The sequence below is a fragment of the Scyliorhinus torazame genome, chromosome 21 (assembly GCF_047496885.1).
Source record: "Scyliorhinus torazame isolate Kashiwa2021f chromosome 21, sScyTor2.1, whole genome shotgun sequence".
In the NCBI taxonomy this organism is placed as follows: Eukaryota; Metazoa; Chordata; class Chondrichthyes; order Carcharhiniformes; family Scyliorhinidae; genus Scyliorhinus; species Scyliorhinus torazame.
The window spans coordinates 109277334-109302960 of record NC_092727.1 but is presented as its reverse complement, the minus strand read 5'-3'; the positions used below and the strand labels follow the sequence as shown (position 1 = coordinate 109302960).

The 25627-nt window shown below is 44.1% G+C and overlaps 1 protein-coding gene across 2 annotated transcripts in view; it reads left to right on the top strand.

Moving 5' to 3' along the window:
• Positions 1 to 459: 459 nt before the first annotated feature.
• znf281b (zinc finger protein 281b) overlaps positions 460 to 25627 on the top strand; it is a 36988-nt gene continuing 11820 nt past the window's right edge. The window contains exons 1-4 of one of the 2 annotated variants that reach the window (XM_072487232.1): positions 493 to 577; positions 1402 to 1723; positions 8782 to 9180; positions 23015 to 23140. In XM_072487232.1, the coding sequence (XP_072343333.1) occupies positions 8827 to 9180; positions 23015 to 23140 (480 nt within the window). In that variant the 5' untranslated portion in view covers positions 493 to 577; positions 1402 to 1723; positions 8782 to 8826. Of the gene's footprint in view, positions 578 to 1401; positions 1724 to 8781; positions 9181 to 23014; positions 23141 to 25627 lie in introns of both variants that reach the window. The other variant, XM_072487231.1, reaches the window with a different exon arrangement.

Here is a 25627-nt window from a genome sequence, read left to right as displayed (position 1 = left end):
TTAGATGGGCTTACAGGGATGGGGCAGGGGAGCGGTCTGGATAGGGTGCCCTTTCTGAGGGTAGGTGCAGACTCGATGGGCCAAATGGCCTCCTTCTGCACTGTAGGGATTCTATGATTCTACTCTAAATGGTTTTCCCCATCCAATGAACATTCATTTAGTTTAAAATGTCATTCACGTCGGGATTTAAAAAAATAATAATTCTCAAACAACAAAGCCCCGCGCATCTAAAAGAAGAACAGCAAATGTTGCAAATGCCAATCAGCACGTGCAGCTTGAGACCAGCCCTGGGATCGGCAAGCGCGGCACTGCGCCTGCGCAAGGGTTCGGTCGCGCTGGGCTCCTCTGGGGATTGTCCCTGTCCGGGAGCCCAGGGATCGGCCAGCGCAGAATTGCGCCTGCGCAAAGGTTCGGTCGCGCTCGGCTCCTCTCGGAATTGTCCCCGTCCGGGAGCCCGTATTACCCGGCGTGCAGCTGGCGGGGGAAAAAAAACCAAGATGGCGGAGCCGAGCGGCTGAACGGTGTTGACAAACTAGAGACGGGATCGGGCCTTGAATTCGCGGAGCGGCGATGCGAGGTAAGAGGGAGGGCGGCTGGGAGGCCCCGGAGCCGAAATACCGGGGCGGAGGAGGGGCCGGCGGCGACCTAGGCGCCAAGTCACTGTCTCCAGCGGCTCCGGCGAGCGGCTCCGGTCGTGGGGCATGGAGAGCCCGGGTGTCGGCTGGGGGAGCGGGACAAAAGCGACGCAAAGCCGGACCACCAAACCTGTCCCCCCGGAAAAAAACCGCTTCAATTAACACCGGGCCCCGGTGAAAAAACAAAAAAACAACAACTCGGTGGAAGAGAATTGATGAGAGCGAACCAGCCGAGTGAGTGCACGGCTCACTCTGCCGGTTTGCAGACAAAAGCCAAGGACGCCCTCCTTCACTCCAATTGGCTTAACTTAAATGAGGCTAATATCTTGAAAGTTGTGGTACGTTTAAAAAGGGGGGGGGGGGGGGGGGGGGGTCTGTATCACTGCCCTTTTTCCTCCTTGTTTCACGATTTTCCAGCGGTATCTCCGAACTGTGCAAAACCCCACCGAATCCAGAACTTTTGAAATTGCATTTAATTCGGATTCCAAGTAACTTCGAAATGTGCAATTTTTGCTCGCCTGAAAGCCAAACCCAAGTGATTCATTGATACACTTCAGTTACTGTTCAGACCCCAGACATCTAAAAGGGAAGGAAAGTTGGCTCTATTGGAAATGTTCCCCCATTTTCTTTAAACATAAGAAGTGGTAACATCAAGAAGATTAGATTTTTTTTTCAACGTGGATGATAGGACTCACTAGTTATGATGCCATCACTTCTAAAGAACACCTCCCCCTCCACTAATAATAATCTTTATTACTGTCACAAGTAGGCTTACCCGGAGGAAACCCATGCAGGCACCGTGAGAACATGCGGACTCCGCACAGTGATCCAAACTGAGAATCAAACCTGGGACAACAGTGCTAACCACAGTGGAAACCGTGCTAACCACATCATAGGAAACAACAAGGATCACTCTTGAGTGCCGTTATTAGAGTTGGTGGCTTTAGATTGGTACTCGGTTGCAGTTGTGCCAGCTGTTTCCCATAGTATTTTTCAGGGACATAGGAGAGCTTTCTGTTCACTATGACACTGAAATTGCCGAACAAGAAAGAAGGTCTCTTAATTAAATTACTCTTAAGCTATCTTTGGTGAGAACAAATTTTAAAGTTTGTGCAAATTTCTCTGGAGTTTAAAATTTTTCCTTTAAAATGGGAGACTATTTCTCAGTATAAAAGCACCCCCCCCCCCCCCCCCCCATTTTTGTGTGGACTTCTGATTATTTTCTCTTGACAGTACATTTCAAAAAAGGCATAAACTTGCAAAGTAAACTGTTGCAGTTGCAAATCAGTTGTTTAAAACCTAACTTTGTGCACTGCAATATGGTCTATCCCATCATTATACCTTCCCTGAAATTCACATATCAGTTGTACTTGGTTAGAAACCGCATGTTGCATTAAATCAACAAATTTGAAGTTGATGTTTTGAGTGTAGAATGCCAAATGTTCAATTAGTCTTTTAATCAAGTTAGGCTACATGATCATGGATGTGCCAAAAATTGTCACATTACTATATCATATGGACATTTACCGGTTGGACATTTACCGGTGTTTCTTAGTCCTGCATTCTTCCTGTGTTTTTTTGCGGAGGACTGCCAAATTCCTGAACACCTAGATAAGATTGCCAATTTTGCAATCCCAGCCAATAAGAGGCTTTCCGGTTGTGGACTGCTATAGATGGGCCTTTGGGCAATTTTGAATACCAAATGGTCTGTATAATGAAGACTATCCAGGGTACGCTCTATAATTACTGTCACAGAGAAGGAGAATATGCAGGTATTAATTTATTTCATGAAAAATATAATTTTGTATTGAGCATGCTCCTCTTCACCTGCATAAATTTCTTCCTCTGTAAATACATTATCATTGAAGGGAATTGTGTATCAAACCCGTGATGACAAGCTTTCTTCCACCAACATTTTGAAAGCATAAAGTGCAGGACTAAGTGCGAACTAAATAATAGGTGACAGCTCAATCATTTCCTACTATAACATTTAGGTTAGTAATTTTAATAAAGTATACCATGTAGGAAACATGCAGTCCAAGTCAAATGATTTGCTTTTTACCTCGAGCACCTTTAACAGTCTTCGGGTATCTTCAATTTTCACACTGTCTTCTGCTTTGTTACAGCAGGAAATGCGCTTTATCCATAATTCATTTTGTCGTCTCTGTGATGTGGTGATGTGATATATTTCAGGAAACTTAGTTTTTCATTGCAAACACCAGATAGCTCAAGTAGTCCATACAATAAAGAATGTGAAGCTACAAAATGAACATTTTGGTGAATAAAATCACCGCTTGCATTTATGTAGTGCCTTTAATGTAAAACGTCCCACAAAGCACGATTAACCATTTTTATGTTATTATCTTGGTTTTTAAATTACATAATGGCTGGAATAATTAGGTGTCTTAGTTACAATTAGATTTAGAGTTTATGAATTTACTGTTAGAGAATCTCCATCTAAGTAAATTGATCCTAGGTGAAGTGTAAATATAGTGGCACATGATGTCAATGTTCCTATTTATTTGAAAATGCAAACAAATGAATTTAAAAGTATTGTTTTACGGTATGCAAATCAGTTATTTGTGGAAAAAATCTGGCACCTGCAGTCAGCAGCAAGGAAATGACACTACCCATTCATTAGACTTCCACTTTCCAACAGACATTCAATGCGCTTTTGCACTGAACCTTGCTGTGATTTGAAATTGAAAACTATGCAACAGGTTTAGCTGTTGGAATAGGGTTAGCAACTGTATCTCTTTAATCAAGCAAACTGTAAAATTCTTTTTGGGTCATGTAAAACACAAGGAAAAGGCAGGAATAGACCATTTGGCACAGCTTGCTCCATAATTCAATAGAATCAGGGATGAATTGATTGTAGCCTTAACTCCACTTTCTAGTCTGCTGCCCATAACTCTTGACTCTCCTGTCGATCCAAAATCTGTCTTAAGTCGACTTGAATATATTCAATAACCCAGCCTCCACTGCTCACTTGGAAGAAAATTCCAAAAACTGATGATCACCTAAGAGAAGACATTGCTGCTTATCTCCATCTTAAATGGGTGACACCTTATTTTTAATCCTCCTAGTGTTCTGGATAGTCCCACAAGTGGAAACACCTTCTGAGCATCTACCCTGTCAAGTCCTCTCAGAATCTTATATTTCAATAAGATCATTTCTCATTCTTTTAAACTCCCAGAGAGTATAGACCCTAAGCTGCTCAACATTTCTTCATCAGACAAGGCCCTTATCCCAGTGCCAGAGAGGTGGTTTGGTAGTGATGAAGACTTCACTGCAGCTTAGTTCATTTACACTTGAATGGATAATCGCTAACTTTTCTGACTAGTTTAATTAGTAGCATAGAAGGGGTAGTGCAGTGGTTAGCATTGCTGCCTACAACACTGAGGACCTGGTTTTGATCCCAGCCCTGGGTCACTATCTGTGTGGATTTTCCACATTCTCCCCGTGTCTACGTGGGTTTCAGCCCAAAGATTTGCAGATTAGGTGGATTGGCCTTGCTCAATTTCCCCTTAATTGGAAAAAAATAATAGGGTACTTTAAATTTATTTTAATTAGAACCATAGTATTCTAACAGTTCAGAAGGCGGCCATTGGCCCATCAAGTCTGCACCGACCCTCTAAAAGAACACCCTACCTCGGTCCACTCTCCCGCCTTTTCCTATAACCCCACCTAACCTGTACATCTTTGGACTGTGGGAGGAAATCGGAGCACTGGGGCAAACCCACGCAGACACATGGAGGAAGTGCAAACTCCACACAGTCACCCAAGGCCAGAATTGAACCCTGGTTCCTCGCATTGTGAGACAGCAGTGCGGACAACTGTGCCATCCCGTTGCCCTTGGTACCTATCATGTAGTTAGCCCAAAGTCACAGCCTTCCATGTATTTCAAAGCTCTGTATTTCAGTGAGGTACAGTAGTGGAGCAGGACAACCTCCTTATTCCTACATTTACACGTCACAGGATGTTGCTTTCTGTTTACTCTTTATTAGTTTTGAAAATGGATGGGTTCAGCATTATTTTTACTGCAAAATCTGGGTTGTTTGTTTTATAAAATGAACAGAATTATCAAGTTGCTAATCCCCTTATTGCTCAAATTCAGATAGCCTTGGCACCAGCTCAAGTCTTAATTGTTATATAGCACGGTAAAAGTGACTTGAGTTTTGAAACTTGTGCTGGACAGTTTTATGTTAATAATATGAGCTCCTTCTAAATAAGGGCATGAAATATAGATCTTTAATATTGCACTAAAGATGACACATCTTGCAATTTTCAGACTGACCTCATGACTATTGTGCTCAATCTTTTTTTTTATAAATTTAGAGTGCCCAATTAATTTTTCAATTAAAGAGCAATTTAGCGTGGTCAGTCTACCTACCCTACACATCTTTGGGTTGTGGAGGCGAAACCGACGCAAACACTGGGAGAATGTGCAAACTCCACACAGTGCCCCAGAGCCGGGATTGAACCTGGGACCTCGGCACCGTGAGGCAACAGTGCTACTCACTGCGCCACCGGGCTGCCCTATTGTGCTCAATCTTACTAGAAATATTAACATCCACAAGTCAACCCAACACAAGTTCATGATGTTGGAAGAAGGCTTTCTGGAACAGACCAAATATTGCAATTAAATAAATATGTAGTTAAACAGTTGAAAGAGAGAAAAATGTGACCTATTTTTAAAATCTGGGAATCTTCAGGACAGCACCAGAAAGATTTGAAAGGAAATTTTGAAACATCTGTTTGTATTTCTGTACTGACAAAACTGCATTTACATTTTGGTGTTCAAGTAAATTTGTAATTTTTCAAATGGCTGTTTTTGGAAAAGAAGTGTTTTAATTTCTATTTTTTTTACAATGGGCAGCACGGTAGCATTGTGGATAGCACAATTGCTTCACAGGTGCAGGGTCCCAGGTTCGATTCCCGGCTTGGGTCACTGTCTGTGCAGAGTCTGCACGTTCTCCCTGTGTGCGCGTGGGTTTCCTCCGGGTGCTCCGGTTTCCTCCCACAGTCCAAAGATGCGCAGGTTAGGTGGATTGGCCATGCTAAATTGCCCTTAGTGTCCAAAATTGCCCTTCGTGTTGGGTGCGTTTACTGGGTTATGGGGATAGGGTGGAGGTGTGGACCTTGGGTAGGGTGCTCTTTCCAAGAGCCGCTGCAGACTCGATGGGCCGAATGGCCTCCTTCTGCACTGTAAATTCTATGAAAGTACCTCATTTTAGACGAAAGAGAAAATGCTAGAAAATCTCAGCAGGTCTGGCAGCATCAGTAGGGAGAGAAAAGAGCTAACGTTTCGAGCCCGATGACTCTTTGTCAAAGAATTTCCAGCATTTTCTCTTTCGTTTCAGATTCCAGCATCTGCAGTAATTTGCTTTTACCTCATTTTAGAAGTATTTCCTTTATTCTGGCCCAGCAATGTGCTTCAGCCCTTGCCACAAGAGCAACTGTTATACCTCAATCATACAGTACTACAGAAGAGGCCCTTCAGCCCATCAAGCCTGCACCAACAAAAAAAATCCTCTTAATCTACATGAATCCCAGTTCCCAGTACTTGACCCATAGCCCTCAGTGTATGACATTTCAAGTGCTCATCCAAGTACTTTTTAAAGATTGTGAGATTTCCTGCCTCAACACTCTCCCAGGCCGTGTATTTCCGATTCCCACCACCCTCTGAGTGAAAACAAACATATTTTCCTCTAATCCCCTCTAAACCTCCTGCCTTTCACTTTAAAATTATGCCCTTTGTTATTGGCCCTTTAACAAAGGGGAACAGCTGCTTTCTATCCACCTTATCCATGCCCCTCATAATCACCTCACTCAAATCCCCTCTCAGCCTTCTATGTTATGTTCTCTTTATGTTGCAGGCTCTTGTATTCTCTTTATGTTGCATGTTCATACCTACCGAGACAGTGATGGATAACCTAGGCTCGTGGGTGGACCACATGAGTGGCCCTTCTTCATCTCAGTGAGCCACAGGATTGAAATTGGGCTTGTTCACCAACCATGACCCCATCAAAAAGATTAAATACATTTCACACCAAATATTTCAAGTTAAAGAAAATTCGTAATCATTTATATTTTAATAGCACTATCAACTTCAAATGGTAAAAACAAAATAAATATTTAAACTTCTTGGGTGCAGAGGGTGTATATGGCTCTTACGGTCACTATTGTATGAAATCAGCAGGCATCTCACTCATTTGGGCTTGTTTTTCATGCGCATCATTTCAGTCATATCGGTAGGGGGGCGGGGAGAGAGTGGGGGTGGGGGGGACTACATGAACAGAAATATGTGGAATATGCCAATCCTCCGTGTGCACAATGGTCAACAAAGTGTCTTGTGGGTCGCATTCAGAACCCAGATGGGCCGCATTTGGCCCTCGGGCTGCAAGTTGCCCGCCACTTACTAAGAACTAAACTGGAAATATACGTCCGACAGGCAGGTGATTGATTTGTTTTGAGCCTAAAGGTGAGAAGGCAGTGAGTATCCACCGTGAAACCAAGCTCCTGCTCATTTAAAATAAATTGTTGTAATTGGTTGTCTTTTTGCCTGCCAGTTGTCTCCTCTCCTAAAGGCATAATATCACCCCATGTTTTCTGTTTCAGATTTCCAGCATCTGCAGTATTTTATCTTTAAGGTGCTGCAGGTGTTGATTACAAATGGAACTGTGGCCCGTTTTCCTCTCCCTAACTTAGGGACTTTGAAGCACAAATGTATCATCTAGTCCATGATCCAGCTGATTTCAGCCACTGCAGGGATTGAAACTGCAACTTTCCTGGTTTAACAGCTCGATTACTGACTGGATAAACTCAGCCATTGGGGAAGCTGTTCAGTCTACACTCTGCAGAACGGTTAAAAATTTCCAAGACCTGTGTCTGAATCCTAGCCTCCACTGACATACGTTGTGCATAGATATAAGTGAGGAGGGAAGAAAAAACATTGGCTTCCAATTTAATACCCTTCAGACTCACTCATTCCTTGATTGCTAAGCATCATTATAAAGTTGTTGGTGACTGTCTAACCCATCCTGCCAGCTGAGGCTAATGCTGTGTAACCCAGGACATTGCATGGGGGATAAGAAATAATATTAAACCAATATTGTACTGAAACTGAGCTTGCTTTGAGGGAATTCACGCCGTTAAGATGACCCTAACCATTCAAACTAAATTATAAAATTATAAGTAAATGAACTATCGAAGTAGGTGGTTGACGCTTTTTGATTTATATTGTAATAAACCATCATAAGTTTGAACCGGAAGTTAACTTTGCAACATATTTTGCAATGTTGAGTCTTTTGTCCTTGCATGGTGTGTCTGGTGATGTAATCAGTGTTCTATATCTATTGCTTCACCATTGAAGAGGAGCAGTGGTGAAGACTGAAGCCCACAATGTGCTGTCCAGCTGAAAGAGGAAGCAACGGCCTTGCCATAACAGAAAATTAGCTGTCTGAACATACCTTCTCATAAGCAAACAAGTAACGTGGGGGATGGCAAAGGCAGGTTGGCTTGTACTGAAATTGAATGAAGAAAGTTTTTAAAAAAGAAAAATATCTCCGTAATCTATTTTGTTTAATTTTTTAAAATAATGTCTAGGTTTATGTATAATTCCTTTTCCTTCAGTACTTTGTCCAGGGCACGCTGTTTCTCAATTGAAGAGGTATGCTTTCTGTTATGTGACCGAGTAATTTGGAAGTTGTGAGAGTATAGTTCCAAAAACTAGCCATCAATGTTTAGCCCTACCAACTTTTTTGTGCCTTCAGTAAAACAATGGATAAGAATCTGTTACTAGGCAACAGCATAACTGAGTGATTATGATGTCATAAACCATCAAGAGCAAAGCTTGAGTGGCTTATAAGCGGAACCTGATCCCACAACTATACCTCCCCACCTAGGTTGTGTCTTTGTAATTTGCTTTTACGGGTAAAAAGTACTAATATCCAGTTACTGACTTCAACATAGACATCCTCTTGCACCTATGTATTAGAGTGCAATCAGTGCAACATACATGTTAGGAGTTGTGACTAGTAAACCCCATTGTAGATTTGTAACCAACTGTGTGCATGATATAATGTGTAACTTTTGTGCACTTTGCCATTCAAAGCGTCTAATGTTTTTCTCCTCTCTACTTCAGGAGTGTGCTGTCGATCTGGCTTTGAATAATTTTAGATTTTACATCATGAGCATTGTTCACGACAAGTTGGCGAACGAATTCCTCAGGAACGGTGGGATGGAACCAAACTTCTCTTCTAGTATGATTATGTTCAGTCACCTCCCACCAATCACAAACTTTTCCAGCCTCGCTGCCCATTCTGTCACACCAGCTGTACCTCAGGATTTAATCCTTAAAAAGGATCCCGATGCTCCAGCTGAAAGATATCCTTCAGAGTATATGCAACCCACCTCTGATGTTAAAGAGAAAAAGTTCTCCGCGCATGATGGATTTGTGTTTTTTAAGAATAAACTACTCGAGGAAGAGGAGATGGGCAGGGGACAGAGTATGTTGACTCACAGCCTGAATCACACCAGTGTAGTAAGTATTGCATTACTATTCCAACTCTTGCATTGCTCAGCGGTATAATTTTTTCTTAACCAATATATCAAGGAACAAATTTATATTGTTGGCCCAGATAGAGCTAGTTGCGGACTGAAATTTTATTGCTGCAATTTAGTCTTTGGGGAAGTCACCTGAATTTGTTTTCAAAGTCACCCTTGAGCTTGAGCAGTCGCTCTTCATCTGCACTCAAAAGGCAAATGTTGCACTCTTTTTCCATACGGGAGGTTATTTAGCTCACTCAACAATATTCCATCCCAATCTCTGAAGAACTATCTTCACCGAGGCCAGTATTAATTTTGATGTTTCTTACAAGTGGAAGAATGGAAAATGATCAGTCTCACTCAAGACAGGAGGAAATGATCTATGCCCTGTTTGAGAGAGATTAAGCATCGCCACTAATTCTGCACCTTCCACATTTATTAGGCATGACAGCATATTATGGTACTATGCTAACAATGAAGGAGTTCAAATCCTAGCATAGTTTGTTGTGAAACTTAAAGTTTCCTGATGTCTTTGAAGGAAGGGTGTTTATTGCCACCACACAACTCAAGCACTGAACTATGGTTTCAGCTGGTCCTGTGTTTCTTTTTATTTATTTGTTCCTGACGTGGGCAGTATTGGCAAGCTAACATTTACTCTCCGTCCCGAGCTTCCCTGAGAAATAAAAATGAAATGAAAATCGCTTATTGTCACAAGTAGGCTTCAATGAAGTTACTGTGCAAAGCCCCTAGTCACCACATTCCGGCGCCTGTTCGGGGAGGCTGTTACGGGAATTGAACCGTGCTGCTGGCCTGCCTTGGTCTGCTTTCAAAGCCAGTGATTTAGCCCTGTGCTAAACAGCTAAACAGAGCGATGAGTCAACCATGTAGTGTGGGTAAGAACAGCTGGGGATGGATAGTGTGGGTAAGAACAGCTGGGGATGGATAGTGTGGGTAAGAACAGCTGGGGATGGATAATGTATGCGGCTTTGCCAGTCACCCACATCCCAAGGATAAATGCACATGAAGAAAGCCTACAGTAGAACTATCTCACGTATCTTAATAGATTCCAAGAGGGACCATATGGTGAGAATACAGTGCTATGATGTTCAGTGATCCACGTGATCTACTCTTGCATTCTAAAATGACACATTGTATGGTTCATTGCCCTTGTGCCTGATCTCTTATCACTAAAAAGTCAGAAATGCTCATACAGTAGCAAGATGTATCAAATATTCTGTAAGTGTTCTAATTTGATTGTGGTTTGCTACAAATGCAAAATTTTATAAGATTGTTTTGGGACCCGGCGAAGCTGGAAAAGAGGAAGGAACTACAGGCGAGCTTCGACCGACTGTCCATCAGGAAGGCGGTGCGCCAACTGAGACGAGCAAGGGGTGCAGTTTATGAACATGGAGATAATGTTAGCAGGTCAGCTCCGGAGGGAGGCAGCGGCAAGGGAAATTCTTCAGGTGAAGGATAGGGCAGGGAAGTATGTGGTGGCTCCAGTGCTGATTAACAAGGTTTTTGAGGAGTTTTATGAGAGGTTGTACAAGTCAGAGCCACCCGGGGGAGACCGTGAGATGAAGGAATTTCTAGATGGGTTGGAGTACCCGAGGCTAGGGGAGGGGGACAGGGCTGCATTAGAAGGAGCAATAGTGGAGCAGGAGATAAAGGATGCGATTGGGAGGATGCAGTCCCCGGGGAAGGTGGCAGGGCTGGATGGGTTTCCGGTGGAATATTATTTTAAAATATTAAGGATAGGTTGGCACCCTTGATGGTGGGGATGTTTGAGGAGGCGATAGGGAAGGGGGTGTTGCCGCAAACCTTGGGGCAGGCATTGATTTCCCTGTTGCTAAAAAAAGATAAGGATCCGACAGAGTGTGGGTCGTATCGGCCCATATCACTTCAGAATGTGGATGCAAAACTGTTGGCGAAGGTACTTGCGGGTAGGCTGGAGGAGTGCCTCCCGAAGGTGATAGGGGAGGATCAGACGGGCTTCGTGAAGGGGAGGAAGCTGTTTTCAAACATTAGGAGGGTTTTGAACGTTGTTATGGCACTGGCGGAAGGGAAGGAAACAGAGGTAGTTGTGGCATTGGACGCCGAGAAGGCGTTTGATCGGGTAGAATGGGGGTACCTGATGGCAGTGTTGGAGCGGTTTGTGATTGGACCAAGGTTCGTGAACTGGGTAAAGCTATTATATAAGGAGCCGAAGGTGAGTGTCCGCACAAATAATATCAGTTCGAGATACTTTTCTCTCCACCGTGGGATGAGACAGGGATGTCCTATTTCCCCCCTGCTGTTTGCACTTGCGACTGAGCCTTTGGCCATCGCATTGAGAAGTTCGGGAGCATGGAAAGGAATAGTGCGGGGGGGGGGGAATAGAGCATAGGGTGTCCTTATATGCCAACGACTTGCTGCTGTATGTGTCGGAACCGAGTGCGTCGATAGGAGGAATATTGGAGCTACTGTGGGTATTTGGATCTTTCTCGGGGTACAAGTTGAACCTGGACAAGAGTGAGTACTTTGTGGTGTCTCGGTTGGGGGCAGGGGTGGGGGGGGGCTGCCATTCCGTAGAGCAGGGACTCATTTTAGGTATCTGGGGGTGCAGGTTGCCCGGGAGTGGGGGAGGCTTCGCAGGTACAACATCACTAGTTTGGTGGGGAGAGTGAAAACCGATCTGGCAAGGTAGGACGGCCTTCCTCTGTCACTGGCAGGTCGGGTACAGGCGGTTAAAATGAATGTGTTGCCGTGATTCCTGTTTATTTTTCAATGCCTACCGATTTTCCTGCCAAAGTCTTTTTTCAGGGAGATTGAGGGAAGGATTACCTCATTCATATGGGGAGGGAAGGTGGCCAGATTGAGAAAGGTGCTGCTACAGAGGGGAAGGCAGGCAGGGGGTTTGGGTCTCCCGAACCTGTTGTACTACTACTGGGCGGCGAATGTGGAGAAAGTGCAGAGCTGGGTCAGAGGGGTTGATTCTCAGTAGGTCAGAATGGAGGAGAGTTTGTGCAGGGGGTCAGGGCTGAAGGCACTCGCAACAGCGCCACTCCCGATAGCTCCGGGGAAATATTCAGGGAGTCCGGTAATAATAGCTTCATTGAAAATCTGGAGGCAGTTTCGCCAACACTTCGGGTTGGGTTTAGGGTCAAGGGAAAAGCCGAGTCGGGGGAACCACAGATTTTTGAGCCAGGGAGGTGGGATGGAAGTTTTCGGAAATGGGAAGAGAAGGGGATGAAGACGCTAAAAGATTTGTTTCTTCGGGGTCGGTTTGCAGGATTGAGGGAGCTGGAAGCGAAGTATGGGCTAGAGCAGGGAGAAGTGTTTAGGTACATGCAGGTTTGGGACTTTGCCAGGAAGGAGATACAGAGCTTCCCAGAGGAACCAGCCTCCACATTGCTGGAGGAGGTTTTGACGACAAGGTGACTGGAGAAGGGGGCAGTGTCAGCGGTGTACGGAGCTATTTTAGAAGACGATAAGGCACCACTGGAAGGGATCAAAGCAAAGTGGGAGGATGAGCTTGGAGAGGTTATAGAGGAGGGGGTCTGGTGTGAGGTGCTCCGGAGAGTGAATGCCTCCACCTAATGTGCGAGGTTGGGGCTGATACAGCTGAAGGTGGTATATAGAGCGCACCTCACGAGGGCGAGGATGAGCCGATTTTTTGAAGGAGTAGAGGATGTGTGTGAGCGTTTTGGGGAGGGGGGGGCCCGTTAATCACGTTCATATGTTTTGGTCCTGTCCAAAGCTAGGGGAGTACTGGAAGGAGGTGTTTAGGGTAATTTCCAAGGTGGTGCGTGTGAAACTGGACCCGGGTCCCCAGGAGGCCATATTCGGGGTGTCGGACCAGCCAGGATTGGGAACGGGTGCGGAGGCAGCTATCATAGCCTTCGCCTCGTTGATCGCCCGAAGGCGAATCCTGCTGGGATGGAGAGCAGCCTCTCCACCCAGCGCCCTGGCATGGCGGGGGGACCTGTTGGAATACTTGACCCTTGAGAAGGTTAAGTTCAAACTGAGGGGAAGCTCGGAGGAGTTCTACAAGTCATGGGCACTATTTATTATGCACTTTCAAGAACTGGATAACATCGAACATTAGTTGGGGGGGTGGGGGGGGGCTGTGTAGATTAAGGGTGACTATGGGTAATCCCTGATTCCTTTTTGTCATTTATTTATGTAAACATGCGGGCTGATGTTTGGGGGTTGGTGGGCGGGCGGATGGGATCGTTGTTATTATGGGGACTGACATATCTTGCTGATTATTGTTTATTGTTGATGGGTGTAAATGCGGGAGAAAATGTGAAAAAGGAGAATAAAAATATTTTTTTTAAAAAAAGATTGTTTTGGGACTGTGTCTTTAATTTAGGGTAAAATGGAGAGATGAAGGGTGCCATATGACCTGTTCTGACCTCTGCTGAAAGCAAGCTTGGGTGTTGAAGGTAAAAGGAGGGGCCTGGGTTGTTTTACTAGGAAAGTGTAAACAAGTACCGAAGCAGCTGTGCTGGCAGTGGCTAGACTGTTGGTCTCAAGTTCCAAGAACATATTAGGAGTATCCGGTTTTGTAAATTATTATACTTCATACTGTCTGTTTAGTTTCAAGATAAAATAAAGTTGGGAGTATAAAGGATAACTAATTAGAATTTCTAGCTGAATACCAAGACCTTTGTGATTCATATTGCTATGGAGATGGGCTTTGAGTGGGGCAAAGTTCATAGGAAGCCATTGTAAGATCGGCTTAGAGGGTGTTTTCTTAACAGTATCACTGATTCTCATGGACAGTGTCAGTCTGTCTTAATCTCAGAGAGCGCTGATTGATAGAGGCAGTGGATATGGTTCACCAGGGGAAGCTTGCACTTGGATTGACTAGACCAAATTTGTGAGATGTAAATGAGACTGGAATATTGATCTAGCTTTGGCTAGAAGAAGGTATCTCCAGGATGACCACTCCCTTAAAAGCCAGTTGGAAGAATAAAGTTACCCAGATAGAAAAGAAAAAGAAGGGAAGTAAGCCCTTGGGAGCTAGGAACAAATTTGTATTGATTCCAGGAGAATAGAGTGTCTTCTTCAGGGACAGTGTAAAGTATGATCACGGAGGGAGATTTTCAGTCATGGTAAAGCATTAATAAGGGAATTTCTCTGTAGTTCAGAGTATAAGTATCCCACTAAAAAGTGATTAGTCAATGTTGCTTTTGTTTGTTACAGTCAAAGTCTTAAAACTTGAAACTTTTGAGTTGCAATTCCTTTTAGGTTTGCCATTGGGGAAAGTTATCTGTCTCGAGGGATCGTAGCAAGCATAGAATCATATAAATCAGAAGGAAGCCGTTACGCTTATTGTAGCAGCTCTTTAAAGTGGCGATCTAGTTGATCCTGTTCCCGTCCTCCTTTCCATGTAGCCTTGCAAATATTTCCCCTTCAATTGTTTTTTTTTTTTTTAAAGTCTTTAAATAAATTTATAAACCCAATCCAATTTTTTTCCAATTAATGGGCAATTTTGCATGGCCAATCCACCTACCCTGCACATGTTTGGGTTGTAGGGGTGAGACCCACTCAGGCACGGGAAAAATGTGAAAACTTCTCACAGTCAGTGACTCGGAACTGGGATCGATCCAGTGTCCTCGGCGCCGTGAGCAGTTCTGACTGCTGTCCCTCCTTTTCAATTATATGGCCAATTACTTTATGAAAGTTACAATTGAATGCACTTCCACCATCCTGTAGGTACGTTCTAGATCACCATAACTCTGTAAGAAATATTTTTACATATGTGTTCCTCCATTTGCTGTCCATGTGATGTTGGTACAGTGCTGTTATGGAAGGAGTTCCATGATCTTGGAAATCATATTGGCTTCTATTTGACACAAGAAGAACCTTATATGTATATAGCACCCGCACGACCTCCTGAAGGTCCGAATTGAATAATAGCTGATGAAGTACTCCGTGTAGTCACTGTTTTAATGTAGAGTAATACAGCCAGTTTGTACACAGCAATGTCCCACAAATGGCAATTAAGTAAATGAGTTCCCTTCTACCATCATCATTTACTTCCACCCCAGGTGGAAGTAAAGAAAGCGTTTGATGTATTGTACACCGCTATAAACAACTGTGGAATGGATTACCGGAGGCCTTGTTCCTCATGGCCGGGGACTTCAACCAGGCCAACCTCAAGAGTGTAGTTCCAAAATTCCACCAACACCTCTCCTATCCCACGAGGGGCCCTAACATCCTTAACCACTGCTACACACCCATCAAGGGTGTCTACCGTGCCATCCCAAGACCACATTTCAGAAAATCGACCACAGAGGGTGCTCCTTCTCCTGGCATATGAGCAGAACTTAGGCGGGAGGGTCTGGTTAAGAAGTTCGTGCAATGCTGGTCTGAGGCAACAGAAGAACTCCTATGCAAACTGCTTGAAGTCTGTGAACTGGTCCATATTCAAAAACTCAGCAGCCAACCTGGAAGAGCATGCCACTACTGTCACAGACCTCATCAGTAAGTGTGTCGAAGATTGTGTGCCAAAGAAGGTAGTACGTGCCTTCTGCAACCAGCCACCATGGTTTAACTGAGAGATCTACTCCCCGACTGAAGTCCATGTCTGAGGCGTTCATGACGGGTGACCCTGACCTATCCAAGAAATCTAGGTACAATCTACGCAAAGCCATCAGGGACACCAGGAGACCATACCAGACTAAGCTAGAGTCCCAGACTAACAACACAAACTCTCGTCGGTTGTGGCAAGGTTTAAACAATATAACGGGCTACAAAGCAAAGCCGAGTAGAATACCTCCCAGATGAACTGAATGAATGCGATGCTCGTTTTGAACAGGAAGCCAACAAACCGTTGTCAACTACCCCAACAACCTCAGGCACACCCAATCCTATTGTCACAGCCTCAGAAGTTAGATCAACCTTCTCGAAAATGACTCGAGGAAAGCAATGGGTCTTGACAGAGTCCCTGGTCATGCACTCAGATCATGCACGGACCAACTGGCGGGTGTGTTCGCAGACATCGTCAATCTCTCCCTACTCCGTTCAAACCTGCTTCAAGAAGGCACCGTCATGCTGGTGCCAAAGAACCAGGCAACATGCCTCAACGACTACAGACCGGTGGCCCTGACAACTATCATTATGAAGTGCTTTGAGAGGTTAGCTGGGAGACACATCAACTCCATCCTTCCAGATTGCCTTGAGCCACTGCAATTCGCATACCGCCACAAGCGATCCACAGAAGATGCCACCTCCCTGGTCTTACACTCGTATCTGGGGCGTCTAGTCACCAAGGACTCCTACATCAGATTCCTGTTCATTGACTACAGCTCCGCTTTCAACACCATAATCCCAGTCAAGTTTGTATCCAAATTCCAAACCTTGGAACTTGGCCCCTCCATCTGCAACTGGATCCTCGACTTTCTGACCCACAAACCATAAATTGTAAGGATAAACGACGACACCTCGACGATAGTCCTCAATACCAGGGCCCCACAAGGCTGCATGCTTATCCCCATACTGTACTCCCTTTACACACACGACCATGTGGCAAAATTCGGCTCCAACTCCATCTACAAGTTTGCTGATGGCATGACCGTATTAGGTCGGATCGCAAACTATGATGAGTCAGAGTACAGGAAGTGGAATGGTGCAATGAAAACAATCTCTCCCTCAATGTCAGCAAAACTAAGGAGCTGGTCATCGAGTTCAGGAAGTGTCATTCATGCCCTGTCTGTGTCCATGGTGCCGAGGTGTAGATGGTTGATGGCTTTGAATTCCTAGGTGTAAACATCACCAGCAATCTTTCCTGGTCCACCCACATCGCTGCTAAGACCAAGAATGCACAACAGTGGCAATATTTTCTCAGGAAACTAAGGAAATTTGTTGTGTCCAAATTGCCTCATACCAATTTTCACAGATGCACCATAGAAAGCATCCTATTACGGTGGCACTGTGCTGAGGACCCGGGTTCAATCCCGGCCCCATGTCTGCCTGAGTCTCACCCCCACCCAAAGATGTGCAAGGTTGGTGGATTGGCCATGTTAATACCCGTCAAGTTGGGAAAAAAAAGACAACACCCTATCTGGCTGCATCACAGCTTGGCATGGCAACTGCTCGATGGTGGTCAGGCTGGGGGGGGGGGGGGGCAGGAGGTGAGTCACTGGCCATAGGATTCCTAGCCTTTGACCTGCCCTGGTAGCCACAGTATTAATATGGCTAGTCTAATTCCATTTCTGATCAATGGTAACCCCCAGGATATTGATTGTGGGGAATTTTGCGATTGTAATGCCATTGAATGTCATGGGGTGGTTAGATCCTTTCTTGTAGGAGATGGTCATTGCCTGGCACTTGGGTGGTGCGAATGTAATTTGCCACTTGTCAGTCCAAGCCTGGATATTGTACAGGTCTTGCTGCATTTAGACATGGACTACTTAGTTATCTGAGGAATCGTGAATGTTACTGAACATTGTGCAGTCATCCGCAAACATCCTCGCTTCTGACCTTTTGATGGAAGGGAGGTCGTTGATGAAGCAGCTGAAGATGGTTGGGCCTCGGACACTCCGCTAAGGAACTGCTACAGTGATGTCTTGAAGCTGAGATGATTGACCTCCAACCACCACGCCCATCTTCCTTTGTGCTTGGTATTACTCCAACCAACAGAGTTTCCCCCCCCCCCGATTCTCATTGACTCCAGTTTAGCTAGGGCTCCTTGATGCAATACTCGGTCAAATGCTGCCTTAATGTCAAGGGCAGTTACTCTCGCCTCTGGCATTCAGCTCTTTTATCCATGTTTGAATCAAGGCTGTAATGAGGTCAGGAGCTGAGTGACCGTGGCGGAGCCCAAACTGAGCATCCGTGAGCAAGTTATTGCTGAGTAAGTTGCTTGATAGCACTGTTGATGACTTTGCTGATGATGGAGAGTAGACTGATAGGCCGTTAATTAGCTGGGTTGGATTTGTCCTCTTTCTTGTGTGCAGGCACACTTGGGCAATTTTCTATTTTGCCGGGTAGATGCCAAGTGTTGTAGCTGTACTGGAACAGCTATGGTGCGGCACGTTCTGGAGGACAAGATGCACCATAGTAAGCATCTTAACTGGCTGCATCACAGCTTGGTATGGTAACTGCTCGGCCAAAGTCGTGAACACAGCCCAGTCCATCACGCGACCCCGCCTCCCATCCATTGACTTTGTCTCCCGTTGTCTTGGGAAAACGGGCAGCAAAATCAAACCCGGGTTATTCTCTCTTCCAACCTCTTCCATCGGACAGGAGATACAAATGTCTGAGAACACGCATTAACAGATTCAAAAATAGATTCTTCCCCGCTGTTACCAGACTCTGGAATGACCCTCTTATGGACTGAACTGATCTTTCCAGGCATGTTCTCTGCTGAGTAGTACTATACTCCGTATGCTTCACCCGATGTCTGCATCTATATATTTACATTGTGTATTTATCGTATGTGCTATATTTTTTCATGTATGGAATGAACTGTCTGGGCTGTGCGCAGAACAATACTTTTCACTGTACTGCAGTACGCGTGACAATAAAACCCAATCCAAATGTATTCTTCCTCCTCCCACATTGGAATTACTGCTATGGTGATAATTGCTATAAGGTGTGTTCCATTTCTTGTCTTATTTTCCCGCTTTCTCTTCCTGAAATGCCCCTACGGTCTTTGCTTGTGTTGGAGTTAGTTCCACAGCAACTGGGAATTCTCCTGTGCCTTGTCTAAATGTCATTCTTAAGATATGAACCTGGGCAACATATTAAGGTATCACAGCCAGATCCTGTCTCCAGTTGACCCTGTTTGTACACTTTCCAGCAGTGGTCATTGAATAACAACCAGGGGTTGGAACCATGGCAAGTTGGGCTTTGCCAGTGGCAAGTGAAACAAATTCAAATTGGGTTTTATCTTAATTCTCTGGATCCGATTATTAATGAATAATAATTTCCACTTGCACTTTAAAAAAAAAAAAATTAGAGTACCCAATTGATTTTTTTCCAATTCAGGGGCAATTTAGCGTGGCCAATCCACCTAACCTGCACATAAGAACTAGGAGCAGGAGTAGGCCATCTGGCCCCTCGAGCCTGCTCTGCCATTTAATGAGATCAGGCTGATCTTTGTGGACTCAGCTCCACTCTCCGGCCCGTACACCATATCCCCGAATCCCTTTATTCTTTAGAAAGGTATCTATCTTTTTCTTAAAAACGTTTAAAGAAGGAGCTTCACCTGCTTCACTGGGCAAGGAATTCCAGTGATTCACAACCCTCTGGGTGAAGAAGTTCCTCCTACACTCAGTCCTAAATCTACTTCCCCTTATTTTGAGGCTATGCCCCCAGTTCTGCTTTCCCCGACCAGTGGAAACAACCTGCCCGCATCTATCCTATCTATTCCCTCCATAATTTTATGTGTTTCAATAAGATCCCCCCGCATCCTTCTAAACTCCAATGAGTACAGTCCCAGTCTACTCAACCTCTCGTCATAATCTAATCCCCTCAACTCTGGGATCAACCTAGTGAATCTCCTCTGCACTCCCTCCAGTGCCAGTATGTCCTTTCTCAGGTAAGGAGACCAAAACTGAACACAATACTCCAGATGCGGCCTCACCAACACCCTATACAATTGCAGCATAACCTCCCTAGTCTTGAACTCCATCCCTCTAGCAATGAAAGACAAAACTCGATTAGCCTTCTTAATCACCTGTTGCACCTGCACACCAACTTTTTGCGACTCGTGCACCAGCACACCCAGGTCCCTCTGCACAGCAGCATGTTTTAACATCTTACCGTTTAAATAATAATCCATTCTGCTGTTATTCCTCCCAAAATGGATAGCCTCACACTTGGCAACATTGAATTCCACCTGCCAGACCCTAGCCCATTCACCTAACCTATCCAAATCCTTCTGCAGACTTCCGGTATCCTCTGCTCTTTTTGCTTTACCACTCATCTTAGTGTCGTCTGCAAACTTTGACACATTGCACTTGGTCCCCAACTCCAAATCGTCTATGTAAATTGTGAACAACTGCGGGCCCAACACTGATCCTTGAGGGACCCCACTAGTTACAGGTTGCCAACCAGAGAAACACCCATTTATCCCCACTCTCTGCTTTCTGTTAGTTAACCAATCCTCTACCCATGCTACCACTTTACCCTCAATGCCATGCATCTTTTGTTTATGCAGCAACCTTTTGTGTGGCACCTTGTCAAAAGCTTTCTGGAAATCCAGATATACCACATCCATTGGCTCCCCGTTATCTACTGCACTGGAGGGCAAAACCCACGCAAACACGGGGATAATGTGCAAACTCCACACGGACAGTGACCCATAACCGGGATCGAACCTGGGACCTTGGCGCCATGAGGCTGCAGGGCTAACCCACTGCGCCACCGTGCTGCCCTTTTCCACTTATACTTGAAGCTTGCCACTCAAATTATTCACAACATTGTGAGTCAAAGTCTGTTCTTGTAGTTCTCCGCTTGCTACCTGAAAGCTCCTTTGAAAACTTTAGACTCCATATTTATCAGTGCCTGCACTATTTGAATCAGAAATGTAGTGCTTTGTTGCTACCACAGTGTGTCTTTAACCCGTATGCAGTGGACAAATGACTGCGAGTCGACTTCATTTTAAATCAATAGTCTTTATTCACACTCTCATATTGCTGCAGTAAATCAATTACTCCATCAACACAAGTTATTCTACAGAGTACTAAAAGTTCATACTAGACCGTAACTTTACTTTTGAGTGACTAGCAATTACCCAGGCAGATATTGGCCTTGATCTATATGCAAAAGCTTGTGGGTTTCCTCCGGCTGCTCCGGTTTCCTCCCGCAGTCCAAAGATGTGCAGGTTAGGAGGATTGGCCATGCTTAATTGCCCCTTAGTGTCCAACAATATGCAGATGGGTCGATTTGCCATGATAAATTGGTTAGGTGGAGTCACATGGATAGGGCGGGGATTGGGCCTGGGTTAGGGTGCTCTTTCGGAGGATCGGTGCAGCCTTGATGGGCTGATGGGCCTCCTGCACTGTAGGGATTCTATGATTCGACCAAAATGGGTTACCTCACACTTCTCCACATTTTATTCCATCTACCATGTTCTTGCACACTCACTAAGATTGTCCAAATTCTCCTGTAGCCGCTTTACATCTTCCTCACAAATATTCACATCTATCTTTGTATCAACTGCGAACTTGGAAATACCACATTTGGTACCCACATCTGAATTATTGATGTATATTCTGAACAGCTGGGGCCCAAGTTTTGATCCTTGCGGTACCGGACTAGCCACAGCCTGTCAACACTAGAATAACCCAATTATTTCTATTCTGATTTCTGCCTGTTAGCCAATCCTCTATTCATGACAGTATGTTGCCTCGTTTCCCATGTGCTTCTGTTTTGCTAATTAACCCCCTGTGGAACTTTACCAAAAGCTTTCTGAAAGTCCAAATATACTATGCCCATCGACTCTCCTTTATCAATTTTGTTAGTAACATCTTCCAAAAAAAACACCAACAAATTCATCAAATGTGATTTCCCATTCATAAATCCATGCTGACTATCCCCAATCAGATAATTGTCCAAATGTCTATATATCACATCCTTTATAATGATTCTAGCATTTTCCCTACCACTGTTGTAAAGCTAACAGGTATGGTTCTTGTTTTCTAAAGTTGGGACAGTGCCAAGGACCCGGGTCCGATCCCGGCCCACGATCACTGTCCGTGTGGAGTTTGCACATTCTCCCCGTGTCTGCGTGGGTCTCAGCCCCACAACCCAAAGATGTGTAGTACGTGGATTGGCCAAATTAAATTGGTCCTTAATTGGGTACTTTTTTTTTTTAAGTTTCCTGTTTTCTCTCTCCCCTCCCTTAAACAGTAAGAAGTCTAACAACACCACGTTAAAGTCCAACAGGTTTCTTTGGAATCACTAGCTTTCGGAGCGTAGCTCCTTCATCAGGTGAGTCACTGTTCTTAAACAGTGGGATGACATTTGCTGCCTTCCAATTTTCAGGGACTAATCAATCCACTATCTTTATCATAAACACTTTCACCACTCTGGGGTGCATAATGTTGGGTTCCCAGAACTTATCAACTTTCAGTCTCATTAATTTCTCCAATACAATTTTCTTACTTGTACTGATTTCCTTGAACTCTGCATTCTCCCTGGTCCTTTCCAGCAGGGGCTGGTTTAGCACAGGGCTAAATAGCTGGTTTTTAAAGCAGACCCAGGCAGGCCAACAGCGCAGGTTCAATTCTCGTACCAGCCTTCCCGAACAAGCGCCGGAATGTGGCAACTAGGGGCTTTTCACAGTAACTTCATTTGAAGCCTACTTGTGACAATAAGCGATTTTCATTTCATTTTGAGTTCTACATCAGAGATTTCCTGTAACTTCCTTCGTGAAAACAGAGACAAAGTAATCATTTAGCTTCTCTGCCATTTCTCTATTCCCCATTATGAATTCCTGCCTCTGCCTGTAATGGACGCACATTTGTCTTAGCCAAATACTTCCTTTTTACACCCCTATAGAAGCTTTTACAGTCTGTTTTTGTTTTTCGCCAGATTGCATTCATTCTCTTCACCCTTTCTTAATCAGTATCTTGGCCTTCCTTTGCTGTATTCTTAAAAACCTCCCAATTAGGTTTACTATTTCTGGCAATTTTAAAAGCTTTTTCTTTTAATCTTGTACAATCCATAACTTCTTTTGTCAGCCACGTTGACTGCCTTTTTTTTGGGGGGCGGGCTGCACTTTTGAATTCAAGGAAGTTGCAAAATTGAAGAATTTTTTTTTTTTAGGGCCCAGGGTAGAGTAACAAATCCCTACCGACATTAACATTTTGTTAATTTATTTCCTCCAGTCACAGGTCAGATATGAAAAAGATTACCTCACTATTCCAAAACCAGGGAATGTTAAGAGGGCAAAGAAACAGAACTCCCAATCTCAGGATACAAAACCCAAGCGCAAACGAAGTGAAACTTCCAAGGTAAGGACATGTTTTTTTTCTCGGTGCCTTGATTACACTGGAAGGTAGCTTGGAGAGTTAACTATTTACTGAAGTCGCAGGTTTTGTTAATCATTTGAGAACTTAACTGGCTGGCTATTCAATCTTAAAATACTCGGGAAAGTAATGGTTGGGGAGAAAAAAGTGTAATCGTAGTTGCTGCACACAAGATTATGTTCTGCATCATTTTCAGTGGCAACAAAGTACAAATTCAAGGAAAGCATTTTAATTTGTGTGAGTGTTCAAAAAAATCAAATACACCACTTGGAGGAATTGACTATAACCTCATGACTGAGTTGAATTAACATGCATATTTGGTAATACTTTTCGGGCCCACACTCCTGGTAACCTTTTCCAACCTGTTGCTGCAGATTGTCATAAAATATCAATATTTCTTAAAAAGTCAGTGTCTGCTGTGGCAAAAAAAAAATTCTAATTATGGCCATCATGTGCTGAACATTGCAAATAAGAAGCTAAAAGATCATTTCATGGGGGTCATATACTCGCAACCCTGGATCCCACAACACTGGACTAAAACACAAGCTAAACTAGTGATGCACCTGTGACTGTTTAAAACCTATGGGTTTCATCTATTGTAAAAGTTGCTGTAATTAATAGGATATTTCAGTGTTTGTATTTTTAGGTAAACCCACTTTTTTTTTTTTTTGCATTAATCAATATGGACATACACATCTTATAGTACCTTTACTTTTACTAACAACTTGGCCCAGTCAAAGTCTTGTGATGGCAGAGTTTTAAAAAGCTTACAATTTTAAAAACAAGCGATATGATTACAATAAATAGCCAGGCAATTTGAGTAGATTACTGCTTGAATATTGTTGTATAAGCAAAATTGCGACCTGGCTAAAGTAAAGCCCTCTGTGTATTTGCACAGAAAGCATAAGAGGTGTGACAGGGAGACGAATGTGGATGGATCAACTTTTAAAAATAAATTTAGAGTACCCAATTCTTTTTTTCGAATTAAGGGGCAATTTAACATGGCCAATCCACCTAGCCTGCACATCTTTGGGTTGTGGGGGTGAGACCCACGCAAACATGGGGCAGATGTGCAAACTCCACATGGACAGTGACCTGGGGTCGAACCCGGGTCTTCAGCACAGTGCCGCCCCAGATTGATCAACTTTTACGAGAATCGTGCCATTTTAAAAAACATAAATTTAAGAGTACCCAATTCATTTTTTCCAATTAAGGGGCGATTTAGCGTAGCCAATCCACCTACGCAGCACATCTTTGGGTTGTGGGGGGAATCATTCCATCTTATCAGTATAATAAGATTTGGAAGTTTATTTGCAAACTATTATATTTCCCGTCTCCTAAGTATTCTTTTGCACCTGTTGACCCCTTCCATTTATTTATATATAAATATGTTAAACCTATAGTTGTGTACACTTCCCATCAGTTATTTCAATGATAAGTTCCTATGTCCTCCACACCAAGGATGCAATTAAGACATGGCATGTTTACATAGGCAGTTTCCATTATGATAAATATGGACAAAGAAATTTAAAATACAAATGCAGAAATAAAGAAAGAATGTATGACTTCAAAATAGAAAATGAATTACTAATGCATATACTGGTCCAAATATCCCCTGCTGAAGGCCACAGATACTTTTGACTTCTTATGAAGGATTCAACGGTTTAGAATTACCACCACCTCACCTAAATAGGCTTTTAACGACCCCACAATATCAAACTTTATTTTTAGAAAATATTTCATTGAAGCATTTGTAATTTTCACAGTTTAACACATTCATATCTCTTAACCAACCGCACGGGCCGACAAACTTAAAAAAAAAAACTTGCAGAACAACATTCCCCGCTCTATTCTGTAGCTGCCCGTAAACTGTATTCTCTGTCCGGTTGTAACATTGCCATGCCTCCTGTTTTCCTCCTCCTCGTCTTCTTCTCCCCCCCCCCTCTTTTACTGCTGACGTTCAATTTTCCTTGAAGTAGTCTATGAACGGCTGCCATCTCAGGGCGAACCCTTGAATTGATCCTCTCAAAGCGAATTTAATTTTCTTCAGACTGGGAAACCCTGCCATATCGCTGACCCGCACTCCTGACTTCGGGGGCTCCGAATCCCAGCAAAATCCGTCTCCGGGCCACCAGGGAGAAGAAGATCAGAACGTTGGCCTCCCCCCTCCCGGGCCGCGGATCTTCCGATACCCCAAATATTGCCAATTTTGGACTCCGAGTTACCCTTCCTTCCAGGACCTCTGACGTAACGTCCGCAAATCCCTGCCAGAATCCCCTCAATTTCGGATATGCCCAAAACATATGTGCATGGTTTGCCGGGCTACCCCAACACCACCCACATCTGTCCTCCACCCCCTCAAAGAACCTGCTCATCCAGGCTTACCGTCATATGGGACCTGTGGACCACCTTGAACTGGATCAAGCTAAGTCTGGCACACAATGAGGATGAATTGACTCTCTTCGGGGCTTT